This window comes from Podarcis gaigeae, assembly GCF_964106915.1.
Source record: "Podarcis gaigeae genome assembly, chromosome: 8".
NCBI classification, from domain to species: Eukaryota; Metazoa; Chordata; class Lepidosauria; order Squamata; family Lacertidae; genus Podarcis; species Podarcis gaigeae.
This window is the reverse complement of record NC_139684.1, coordinates 75,277,138-75,289,827: the sequence shown is the minus strand read 5'-3', so window position 1 is coordinate 75,289,827 and position 12,690 is coordinate 75,277,138. Positions and strand designations below refer to the sequence as shown.

At 45.4% G+C, this 12,690-nt stretch overlaps 1 protein-coding gene across 2 annotated transcripts; it reads right to left on the bottom strand.

Annotated features, from left to right (window-relative positions):
- Positions 1 to 1,614: 1,614 nt before the first annotated feature.
- LOC310851693 (phospholipase A2 inhibitor and Ly6/PLAUR domain-containing protein-like) lies at positions 1,615 to 12,673 on the bottom strand. Of its 2 annotated transcripts, none has more exons than XM_083754334.1 (6): positions 12,578 to 12,673; positions 10,279 to 10,387; positions 8,800 to 8,916; positions 5,889 to 6,038; positions 3,553 to 3,690; positions 1,615 to 1,966 (listed from the first exon to the last, which is right to left on the bottom strand). In XM_083754334.1, the coding sequence occupies exons 2-6, from the start codon at positions 10,325 to 10,327 to the stop codon at positions 1,764 to 1,766; spliced, it is 657 nt and encodes a 218-aa protein (XP_083610460.1). In that variant the 5' UTR covers positions 10,328 to 10,387; positions 12,578 to 12,673; the 3' UTR covers positions 1,615 to 1,763. The 2 variants fall into 2 exon arrangements, with proteins under 2 accessions (XP_083610460.1, XP_083610459.1); XM_083754333.1 differs by having other exon boundaries at positions 11,147 to 12,603.
- Between the last annotated feature and the right edge of the window lie 17 nt (positions 12,674 to 12,690).

The window sequence follows — 12,690 nt, the reverse complement described above, 5'->3', positions numbered from 1 at the left end:
AAAAAGTAGCCTGTGTTAATCATGCTTTTTTATTTTATTTTATTTTATTTTAAAAGTCTTCAGCCAAGAGACAAGAGCTGCATTCACAAGGCAGTTTGTTCTGCACCCCTGACTTTCCTTAGCTGTTGTAATTTATGTGTTATGTTTGAGCTTTTGCATGCATAAAAGCCACTATCAGAAATGTAACAGAATAGAGTAGAAATTTAGTACTCATTTCCAGGCTAACTTCTTCCAGGAAGGAAAAAAATCGATTTGCAGTCCTATTAACTCTGAGAATCATGGGATAAGAGCAATGAAATTTGGACACTATTCTGGTGGGTGGGTGGGTGTAAAAAGACAAAGGCCCCCTGGACTGTTAAGTCCAGTCAAAGGCGACTATGGGGTTGCTTTCAGGCTGAGGGAGCCGGCGTTTATCCACAGACAGCTTTCTGGGTCCTGTGGCCAGCATGACGAGACCACTTCTGGTGTAATGGGACACTGTGGCGGAAGCCAGAGCACACAGAAACACCGTTTATCTTCTCGCAGCAGCGGTACCTATTTACCTACTTGCACTGGCATGCTTTCAAACTGCAAGGTTGGCAGAAGCCGAGACAGTGCAATGGGAGCTCACTGCATCATGGGGATTCGAACCGCCAACCTTCCAATCGACAAGTCCAAGAGGCTCAGTGGTTTAGACCACAGCTGAAAGCCCTAGGCCTCTGTGGGGAACAGGTTCCACAGCTTAGGGGCTGCTGCAATACAGATGGAGTTGGTCCTTCAACTACGCTGGTTCCAAAAAATTCAGGGCTTTATAAGGGTCAACATCGGCACTTTAAACTGGGACCAGCCCGCCTTTAAATTCATTTTGCTACAATTCCACATCAATCTGGCTTGTCTCCATGATGGCTTCTTCTTTTTAAAAATGAAAATTGATGTGGAAATGTTAAGGACTGGAAAAAACGAGAACTTGAGGCAGACTAAAACTGGCAAATTTCACCTGTCCCTAATTGCGGCACCAAACCGCCCAGCGCCCTCATAACACCAATGTCGATCGATTCATGTGCGGGCTCTGAATTTCCTCTCGCTTTCCTGCTGAAATCCATTACTTTCATTCAACAAAACAATGATAATGAAACTCAGTCCCAGGAAAGCATTGTTGAGGGATGAGTCACTGCAGCAGCATCCATTAAGGTGCATTACATGGGGCGGCGGCTCGTTGGCAAGTGGAGCTCTCCGTGAATTGGAAAAAGGTTCCTGGGTGACTGAGCTTTGCTGGACTGAGAACAGCCTTTTAAAGCCCTTTAAAGAGCACTGGATTTTACGCTACCACTCTATCTAGTGGCTTTTCATGGTTTCAGAGAAGAGCTTTTCCCAGCCTGGGACCCGCTGGGAATTAGAGCCCATAATTTCTGCCTATGCTCTGGCAACCTCTAGGTTGGACTGCAAGGACATGCATTGATTTTATGCATTCACTCTTAAGTACTGATCTTAATTGCGATTTCTGCACCTTTGTGAAAGTTTGAGTTTCCTTGTCTGTTGTCTTATTCTGCTGTGGTTTGTGGACCTTTTGAGTTAGAGTTAGAAGAAAATGTTTGTGTGTTGTTGTTGTTAATAATAATACAACATTTTCACACGTCACTTTTGTTACTCCTGGTGTTTATTTTCACTGAGGAAAACAGAGAATTCCTCCTGGGAAGGCTAAACTGCATTCAGAGAAAGTGGCGAGTGGATAAAAGACAGGCATAAATGAATGCAGAGGAGATGGAATCCCATGCAGGTCCCTTTCACGAGATGATCTTCAGCAGCAGGAGCCCAAAAAAGATTGGCAGGAGGAGGCCAGAGGATCGAGATCCCATAGAATGTGTGCATTCAGCCACCTGGACAGCTTCAGACGACATGGGACGGAAATTTGTGGTTTCGCCTTCTATTGCCGCACAGGTGTACCTTGTAGTGCAGCCCATCATGGTCCGGTCAATGTGGGTTCCATCTGCACGTGGGAGACAATATGGGTTGCTAGGGGAACCATTGCCGCTTGCCTCTGTATCCCAAACCACTCTGCCCAGCCTGCTCAAGAGGAATGGTTTCCCTTTTACTCAAAGTCCAATTGGTCAATGAGGAGTGGCCAATCTTTCCAGAGCTCTTGTGAAAATGAAGCGTTGCTTCCAACTAGACCACATTCCCGCCATACATTTAAAGCCCTGTGATACCACTTTAAACAGCCCCCCTCCCAAAGAAGTCTGGGAGCTGTAGTTTCTTAAGAGGGCTGAGAGGTGTTAGGGAATCCCTGTTTCCCCTCCAAGGGACTACAATTCCAGGAGTTCCCTGTGAAGAAAGATGGATTGCTAAACCACTCTGGGGACTGTAGTTCTGTGAGCGGAATAGCGGCATCCAAACAACTCTTTAAGAAACTACAGTTCCACCCCACACATCAATCACAAGTTGTGGCATACTTGCACCATTTAAATGGCACCTCAAAGGGACTTCTGCCTCTAGGATTTGGCTCCTACGGCAGAAGAGAATAGGCAGCAGCAACAAATATGCAATTAACAGGGCTGCAGTTCATGAAAGCTTGTATGATAATAAATACGCAAGTCTTCAAACATTCTATAAGTTTCTTTATGGGTTTAACTGCAAAAGACAAACACAGGGGCTACTCTGGAAATTATTTGTTAATGACCTGTATCCAGAGCTACATCCTCTGGATGGTTTGCAATATTTAAAACAAAACAAAAACAAAAATAAATGTATATAACATTTTTTGGGGGGGAGGGGGACACGACAAAGCAATACAGTGTGTTAAAAGTAATCCACATAAAAACCAGCACCAGCAGCATACATGCATTCTAAAACTGCATTTAAAAAAAAAAAACAGCTAAAAGAATTTGCCCCAAGGACTAAGAGATGCTCAAAGGACTGGGAGAATGAAAAGGTTGTCAGGTCACAACCAAAAGATCTGAACACTGATGTCATCTGAGCCTCCTCTCAGATATCAGCCACCACGTATTGCAGGTGTGGGTGGATAAGGACCTCTGGAAAAGATCTGCACAGCCCAGACAGATTTATAAAGGGAGTACATTCGGTGCAGAGGTTAGTGAGCCAGGTTAGGACCTGGGAGAGCTGGGTTAAAGTCCCAACTCAGCTGTGAAAACGTGCTTGGTGATTAAGCCAGTTGCTGTCTCTCGACCTGTCCTCCCTCAGAAGCCTGTTGTGATGATGAAATGGGGAGAGGGGAATTGTTCGCCACATTGAGCTCTTTCAAGGAAAACTGGGGTATAAGTATGAAAAAGCATGCCAGTAAAACCAGTGGCTTGACACTGGATGTCTTTCCCCCCTTTGCTATGGTTTACAGCTAGGCAAATAAAATAGTTACTGCTTGTGACTGTAATACTAACAGTAGTAGTAGTAGTAGTAGTAGTAGTAGTAGTAGTAGTAGTAATGAGGCAATCATTCAGATAAGCCAGCCGGAGCCATCCAGGTTTTGCTCTGTCTACCCAGCAAAATGCCCCTGCTATGAAACTCATCCCACCTACCAAATAGAGGAGAAGCAGCATGACTGCATAAGAAACCACTTACTGGTATCTACATGTGAGGTTATCTTAAAGCAGCTCGTTTCCATTCCAGTGCAATTGGTCATCTCTGTCTTGCATGACTCCTTCCATTCATGGCAGGCAGGACACATTACTCCATTGGCTCGAGTCTGTACTGGTATCACTGAAAGAAGAGGGCATGGCGGGGGGAGAAGCATTTGTCTGTCATCTCATCAGAGGAGGAGGTAATACACAGACAAAGGTTTTATGCTCACAACCACTTTCAGGGGTGCCAACTTGCCCCCCACATTGAGGGGCCCCGGTGTCACTTGGCAATATATGAACGACATCATGCATGTGGTTGGGAGCCGTTGCCCGGGCATGCAATCTGGGGGGTGCAAACCAGATGCCCCCCACAGAGATGTTTAGCCTGGAGAAGAGGAGGTTAAGGGGTGATATGATAGCCATGTTCAAATATATAAAAGGATGCCACATAGAAGAGGGAGAAAGGTTGTTTTCTGCTGCTCCAGAGAAGCGGACACGGAGCAATGGATCCAAACTACAAGAAAGAAGATTCCACCTAAACATTAGGAATAACTTCCTGACAGTAAGAGCTGTTTGACAGTGGAATTTGCTGCCAAGGAGTGTGGTGGAGTCTCCTTCTTTGGAGGTCTTTAAGCAGAGGCTTGACAACCATATGTCAGGAGTGCTCTGATGATGTTTCCTGCTTGGCAGGGGGTTGGACTCAATGGCCCTTGTGGTCTCTTCCAACTCTATGATTCTATGAGATCCCCGTTGCACCCTGTTGGTGGCAGGAGCTGGAAAGCATGGAGAGTAAAGATCGCCCTGCTCCTGCCTTGGCACACGATTGCTTGCCCATCGACAGAGGGGTATGGGGAGTGCAGAGGGCATGTTTGCAGTAAGGAGGCCATTCTGTTTGGGGGAGCCTTCAATATTGGGGTGGAGAGTTCAGCCCCCTGCCCACAAATATTGAGGGGGGCCAAAGTTCTTTCCACCCCCTAGAGTTGACACCCTTGACCACTTTGTACAAGGTGCTCTGCCATGTTTTTCAGTCTTAATCCCATCCTAGCTCAAGTGGCGCCCGTGCCTTTTGCACAATCCCGTCTTGTTCCAAAATGTTTTCTAGTGCCGACGTCATGGGTGGGGAACCCAATACTGGCCAGCCAGGGGTTCCAATTTGGCTATTTCCTCCAAGCCATGCCCACCTCCCAATCAGCTGGCATAATTTTCCAGCTGGTGGGAGAAAGGGCAGGGTTCTATTCTGCCTTGGCTGCAAGTGCCTGTTCACAGCGGGGAATAGCCACTCAGAGTCAAAGCAACAGGAGTTAACACACAGAAACGCAAACACACCAGCCTAGCATGGCCAACAGTCAAGGATGAGGGGACTCGTGGTCATACAATATCAGGAGGACACCAGCATGAACTGGCAGGACCACAGGGAGGAGGAAGAGGATCCCAGTGAGGGGTGTAACTTGGGACACACCAGGGCAAGCAGGGAATGGGGAAGGAAGTACTCACAGGGTGACCGAGGATGGTGAGGGCATGGAGGTCAATGCACAGGAACCAGAACAGCAGGACCCATCACCAGAGCCTGAGGAGCACCTGTCCCCACAAACATGGCAGGCTCCAAGGCATAGGGAGCAGTAGGAGGGGCACTCTAGGAGGCGGAGGCAGGCAAGGGCCCACAGCCCGACCCCCTAGCTGGCCAGATGGGGCTTGCTAGCTCTGGAGGATGTGATTCCTCAGTTGGAGTAGGAACAGGTGAAGGCCACATGCCTTGTCAAGCCCAGATGCTGCAGTCAGCATGCAAATTCCAAATGGGAAGCAGAGCTGAGGTGCTGTGCCTGTTCAACTGCCCATGTCGATGGACCTTGGCTTGGATACCCCTTGGCACACTATGTGAGTTCGCTTTGGGTTTGACCCTTGCTGACTGTATCCTGACTGCTGGACTTCAGACTTAGCTACTTGGATGGGCCCTGGACTGCATTTCCTGACCTTTGAACTTTGGTTGTGTGGCTTGAGCCTCAGACTTTGGACTTCAGACTTGACATACTGACTTGCCTCCGGGTAGGCCAGGGGTTCAGGGCAGCTGGCTTTTAGAAATGCAGGGTTCATTCAGACTTCCTTTTGTGCCACATTTCTGGGTACAGGCCCGGACACAGAGCTTTAAACTGTGGGGCTGTGCCTAGAATCTCAGGGCGAAGTGTAAGTGAGAAGGGGCCCGATTACAGTTTGCAGATTGCAATATGCAGGTGCCATATTGCATGAAGCTATGGAAGAAGGAAGTGGGCTCTGGAGGGTGAATGGAAGGAAACCGTGAAGGAAGGGAAACAGGAAGTTGGAATACCACTGTATACCTACAGACGGGTACAACTTTATCGCAGTCGTCAGTGCAGCAGACCCAGCTTTGGCGTACTCTTCTTCCAGCCCCCAAAGTGAAGTAAATTGGAGGCATGGAGCACTGAAACATGGTTGAACACCTTTTCTCTATTTTTGTCACTGATGGTCCATCTAAGCAGGAGGGCAGGGAAAGGAGAGGAGAGACAAAGAGGTTTATTTAGTCACCAGGAAAAAGGTTCACCGTTGTCTGTATATGACAGCTGTGCTCGGAGATCTATGCCGGTTGCTGATTGGCTACCAGGCCAAGTTCAAGGTGTTGAAGGTATTAGTGTACAAGGTATTATGTACAAAGGCCTTGGCTACTTGAGAGCAGTTTTCCCACATCAACAGGAGTATAGTGTGCATCATGAGTAGGCAAACTAAGGCCCGGGGGCCGGATCCGGCCCAATCTCTTTCTAAATCCGGCCCACGGATGGTCTGGGAATCAGAGTGTTTTTACATGAGTAGACTGCGTGCTTTTATTTAAAATGCATCTCTGGGTTATTTGTGGGGCCTGCCTGGTGTTTTTACATGAGCAGAATGTGTGCTTTTATTTAAAATGCATCTCTTGGGCACAGAAATTTCTTCATTTTTTCTTTCAAAATATAGTCCAGCCCCCCACAAGGTCTGAGGGACAGTGGTCCGGCCCCCTGCTGAAAAAGTTTGCTGACCCCTGGTCCAGATCAAGGGAAGTAATAGTAGCGCTCTGTTCTGCCTTGGTCAGACCACACCTGGAATACTGTATCCTATTCTGGGCACCACAATTTAAGAAGGATGTCGACAAGCTGGAACGTGTGCAGAGGAAGGAGACCAAGATGATCAAGGGTCTGGAAATTAAGCCTTATGAGGAGCACTTGAAGGAGCTGGGTATGTTTAATAATAATAATAATAATAATAATAATAATAATAATAATAATAATAATTTTTATTTATACCCCGCCCTCCACAGCCAAGGCCGGGCTCAGGGCGGCTAACAAGCAATAATAAAAAGAAGTTGAATGATTACAACTTAAAAACAAAATTAAAATACAACATTAGAATATTGAAACATTAAAATATTAAAATGTAGCCTCATCGCAGGAGGAGAAAGGAAAAGAAAAAAGAAAGAGGGGTCACATGGAAGAGGGAGTATGCTTGTTTTCTTCTGCTCTGGATGGTAGGACTCGAACCAATGGCCTCGAGTTGCAAGAAAGGCGTTTCCGACTAAACATTTGGAAAAACTTCCTGACAATAGGAGCTGCTCAGCAGTGGAACAGACTCCCACAAGAGGTGGTGGACTCTCCTTCCTTGGAGGTTTTTAAGAAGAGTTTGGGTGGCCATGTGTCATGGATGCTTTGGCTGAAATTCCTGCATTGCAGGGGGTTGGACTAGATGTCCCTTGGGGTCCCTTCCAACTCTAAGATTCTATGATTGCCTGGCTCCACATGTGCCCACTCGACCCCTTTGATCAGCAGAACTGGCTCTGTTACAAATGTCACATAATGCCTGGCCTGCATTTGCAAGAAACCGATCTTTTAGTATGGCACCCCCTACCCTTTGGAATTCCCTGCTTATTGGTATCAGGCAAGCAGCTGTTCTCACTGTACTCTTTTCCACACCTGCTGAATAGCATTTTTGTTTAAGCAAGCCTTCCCAGATGTGCAGATTGCTGTTATTATTATTATTATTATTATTATTTAGTTAATTGCTGTTTTTAATTTTTTTGAATGCCTTAAACAGTTGTTTTGTTTTTACCAATAATTGTATTGTTTTATTCTTTTAGTAAAAAAACTTTGCAGTGTATAGTTTTTTAAAAAACAAATAAGCAAATATGGTGTGCTTGTCTTGAAGATGAATATTGCAAAGACCTAGGGTGGGAGCAAGGCAGGAGCGTAGCTGGTCCAGTCCTATGGAATGTTCTGCCAACAGAAATTCAGCAGGGCACCTTTTGTTTCAAAGTCCACTGGAAACATTTCTGTTCCATCAGGCTTAAGCAGGCAATTAAGAATACATACGCTTCAGGTTGCATACGCTTCAGGTTACAGACTCCGCTAACCCAGAAATAGTGCCTCAGGTTAAGAACTTTGCTTCAAGATGAGAACAGAAATCACGCAGTGGCAGCAGGAGGCCCCATTAGCTAAAGTGGTGCTTCAGGTTAAGAACAGTTTCAGGTTAAGAACGGACCTCCGGAAAGAATTAAGTACTTAACCCGAGGTACCACTGTACATATTTCCACAATAGTCATCCGATTATTATTTTTAAACTTTTACATATGGTTTCTATCGTATGTTTTTATGTACTGGGGTTGTGAGCGATATCTCCATCATAAATTAGTGGCATGCTGTATTCTTATAAATGAATAGATTTGAAAAACAATGACGAAATGGGGGAGAGTAAAATGCAAGAGCTAATCAAACTCGTTAGCCATCTTCAAATATCACACTGAAAATGGGGCAAGCGTGTTTCCCGCTGTTCCAGAGGGCAGGACCAAACATTAGGGAAAACTTTCTGATGGTAAGAGCTGTTCAGCAGTGGAACGGACTACCTGGGAAAGTGGTGGATTCACATTCATTAGGTTTCTTTAAACAGTTGGGTGGCCCGTTGTCAGGGATTCTTTGGCTGTGATTCCTCTATTGCAGGGGGTTGGACAAGATGACCAGGGGAGGCGCTACCTTCCCACTCTACAATTCTACGGTTCCAAGATCCCATGATACATGGATCCACTTTGGTTCAAATCAAATTGAGGCCATCATTTCTAGTTCCTTTGGGTTACTGCAGAAAGTAACATGAAGCAGGGCAAAAACACCACCCCATCCCAACTGGTGCTGAGCTTCCAAGCCCAGTGTGTCATCCACACATAGGATAGTTATCCATGGCCTTGCCACTGATCTGACTTATGGTCTCTCACACCCACCTACGGTGCTTTCAGTCAGGATGATGATGCAGGTCTCTTCAGTGCGTCTACACGTCTTCTTGTCACCTGAACAGGTGGTTCCATTGCTAAAGCAGGTTTCACACTCCAGAGAAGCACCTATGAGGGGAGGGGGGGAACGAAACATAATGAATGCATGTTTCATCCAGTCATTAGGCATTAATCCTTACTAACTTGTCACTGGGTGCGGAAGAAGAACTGGACAACAAGAGTTCAGGAAGGCAGCAAGGCCATCTGGTCCGCTTGTCAGCCATGTGTGCTCTGTCAGTCTATGACTGCTAAAGCAGGCTAGGTCCCGTTAAATGCAGAGGCTCCTCTCCTGGAAAGCAGAGCTAGTAATGTAAAGATTGAGCTACAGCTCTTATTTGATGCTCAGTCTGAAGATGCCACCTGAATAGACTCTCCAGCCTGAGCGCTGCATGGAGCTGTCCAAGGTAGCTGTGAAACGCTGCCTGTGCTGTTGAGGCCATTGCCCCAAACAGAGCAGTCTGAGTTTTCCAGTTCCTACTGCTGGACTCCACATGCTTCTAGGTGAAGCCCAAATCAGAGACAGGGGGACCTTTTGGCATCACAGCACAGCGAGGGACATACAGGAGCAGTCAGGATAGTTGTCTGTTTTTTAAAAAAAATGTTTTCAAAGGAAAAATTGGAGGTGGGAATGAAAAACTTTTTGCCATCACAGGAGTGGAACGACAGTAATGATCAATAAGGGTTTTTCAAGCTATTTTTTTATTTAAAAAATAAAAATTTGGGGGAGGGGATTTGGGGGTGCAAAAAGGCAGGGGTTGTGTGTTAGCCACCCTGTTGCAGCTACTAAAGATGTAGCCAATTTTTAGCTCACTTTCTTTTATATGGGGTCTTTGGAAGAGGGGTTGGTTGTTAAACTACCCCACAAAATGTAGCTCTGTGAGGGGAATGGGAGAGGGTGTTCTCCTAAGAACTCTCTGCACCCTTAACAAACAGCAGTTCCCAGAGTTCTTTGGGGAAGCCACAACTATTTGATCCAATAAGATGGTGCTTTAAACATATAGTGCAAATAGGACCTTGGTGTCTTCCTTGCTCTCTTACCCCCCAGTCTCCACAGTTGCCTGCCTAATAAAATATCATGTTTAATTAATTCCTTTTGCATTATATGATTGCTCAGTGAATAGTAGAAGTCATAGTATGAAGACCACGTCTGCTGCAGAAGACGTTTCTTTTCTGCTTCATTTGCTCTTAACCGAGAGTCAGAATCAAAGCCCTGTTCTAAGAGTTATTTTGCTTTAAGAACTCAATTCTTCACCCACCACACGCTGACTGGATCCCAGCCTGAACCATCCCACACTCCCATCCACACACACAAAGACATCGTCAAGAGATCCCAACTGCCTTGGATGGTGGAGAGAACTGGGAACACCCACCCCGCAAATGCTCACTTGGTATCTCCCCTTCCTTTTTAATCTACCTTCAGCGCCTCCTTACCTGATGTTACCAGTGCCAAAAAGAGGCTCAGTTTCAGAAGAGTCTGCATGACGGTGGTTGTGGTAGGTGTAGCAAGTACAGACACTCCTTCTGCAATACTTCAATGGGCCTGCAATGGCATCCAGAGGGAAGCTTTATTCAAAGTGCAATTGCACATAGCTCACTTATAAATCCTTGTTAATGGTTACGGCAGATGGGAGGAGGAAATCAATGAGAATTGCTAGGATTCTGATACAAGCATTCAACTTCAGCGAAATGTTCTCAAGTCAAAATTTCTCAGGGCTTTTTCTCAACCCCATCCTCATTTATTCTCCAATAATATTTTCCAAATTTTTTTAATTTATCATGGCTGCCATTTCTCCCTCTTCCTTCCTATCCACCAACCTTGCACTGGAATTCTAGGTCCACAGTATGGCAAAGGAATAATAATAGTAATAATTAATAATAATTAATAATAATAATAATAATAATAATAATAATAATAATAATAAATTTTATTTATACCCCACCCTCACCAGCCAAGACCAGGCTCAGGGCGGCTAACACCAGGTATAAAAACAATTGATTAAAATGATAACCAGACTGCCAACAGCTATTGCTCCTGCTCTCGCCCCTAGGAGAAAATGAATGTTCTGGGAATGCCCCTCCTAATGGTGAGCTCTACTCCAAGAAGCTGTTGGAATATGGTGGAGAAAGCCACATTGAGGTCTGCTCCTGGAACATACAGTCAGTTGCTTGAAAATCCAAGGTGCCCTCTATATTGTAACACATCACTCATACTACCACATGCCATCGCTTGACAGAATCTGAGGCTGCCTTTGATGGTGATAGCCCACAGTTCACACGAGGTACTTGGAGCCATTCTTACCCTTATTCCAGCAATCAGAAAAACTGGCATCATATGGTACCCTGAGGCACTACCACAGGAATGGGGAAACCAATTGTTCTCTAGATGGTGTTGGCCACACTCTCTCATGGGAGTACAAAAAGGAACCTTTCCTGTCCGGCAGGCCAGATCCTTTTCCTCCCACTCCTGGCAGGCTAAAATTGACTGATGGTTGAGGCCACCACCTGTCTATAATGTAATGTCTCTATGATGTTAGATGATGATGTTTCTCCTGATTGTCAGTGAGACTTCAACGTACAACATTGGGTCCCTATGTGGTGGACATGTGAAAAAACAAGCTAAAGCTTTCTGGGGAAATGATATATAATGAAATGAAGAAAATGTTTAAATGGGCTATTCCCCCCAAACCAGAAGCTTTTCTTACAAATATAATAGACATGGATGTTCCAAAGAGGATGACTAAACTATTTATGTATGTGACAGCAGTAGCAGCTAGAATATTATGTGCGCAGAAATGGAAAGAAGAGAAGGTTCCAATGAAGGAGTGACTTATGAAAGTAATGGACTATTCAGAAATGGCAAAGCAGGCAGCAAAACTAAGAGATCAATATGATTAAGTTTTTATAGAAGAATGGAGGCCATTCATAGATTATTTTTTAAAATGCTACTGTCAAATGAAATTGCAGGCAGGATTTGAGATAAAAGCGGAAGAAAAATGGCAAAAGAATTGTAATAGAGAATTTGCTGTAATAGATAAAGATACAATGCAGTAGAAAAGTTTTGAGTAAAAACATTGTGTAGGCAGGGGTGGGAAGTCCACTTATGAAACAAGGTTATTGTGAAAAAGTTTGGAAATTTTACTAAAATTATATATAGTGCAGCATTGGGCTAATTGAAAGGCCTTTGGCAAACAGCCCTGAGCTGCTCTTTAAGCCTCCACAAAACCAAAGGTTGAAAGAGCCATACAGGACTGTGTGCAGAAGGGCTTTCAAACAGCCCTTTTGCTGCCTTTCAGAGCAGCACCCAGCAGGATTGGAGTCCCTGCTCATCAGCCGAGGAGAGGAGACTTCCATCCTGCTCCCTGCAGGACTTTGCTTCGCCAGTGCACTCTCCAAAAGGAACCCATGGGTGAAGGAGCATCCAGGAGGAGGTGGGTCAAATCCTGCTGCTCTGCCTATGTGTATGCCCATTCCCTGTGGAGAACGGGTGCAGGCAGCCAACGCAGAATTGAACCCTGGCATGCCCAACTCATCAACTCTTGTTGCCTGCCCATTGGAATGCCATCAGCTGATTGGCAGGTAGGTTTAGCTCAGGGGATTAAAAAAAAGCCTAAGGAAGCAAAGGGGTGAGGGAAATCTCCCTTGCTCTGTGGTGGCATGTCATACAGGCCACAGAGTTAGATCAACACAGCATGAAGTCTCCCCAACCCACTCAAGAGCCATCTAAATTCACCTCTAGATGGAGGCCTTCATCTTGATGGAATGGAACTCCTGGTGTTTGAAACTCATGCCTAGCAAACCGCAGCAACTGTCACAAAGGCTCCTAAGATTCCACGTTCCTTAAAG

Excerpts from the sequence above, each read along its gene's own strand:
- LOC310851693 (XM_083754334.1), bottom strand. The coding sequence starts at position 10,327 with ATGCAGACTCTTCTGAAACTGAGCCTCTTTTTGGCACTGGTAACATCA. Across the intron at positions 8,917-10,278 it reads TTTGGCACTGGTAACATCAG|GTGCTTCTCTGGAGTGTGAA; the intron begins GTAAGGAGGCGC and ends CTCCCCTCATAG. Across the intron at positions 6,039-8,799 it reads CCTGACTGAAAGCACCGTAG|ATGGACCATCAGTGACAAAA; the intron begins GTGGGTGTGAGA and ends CCTCCTGCTTAG.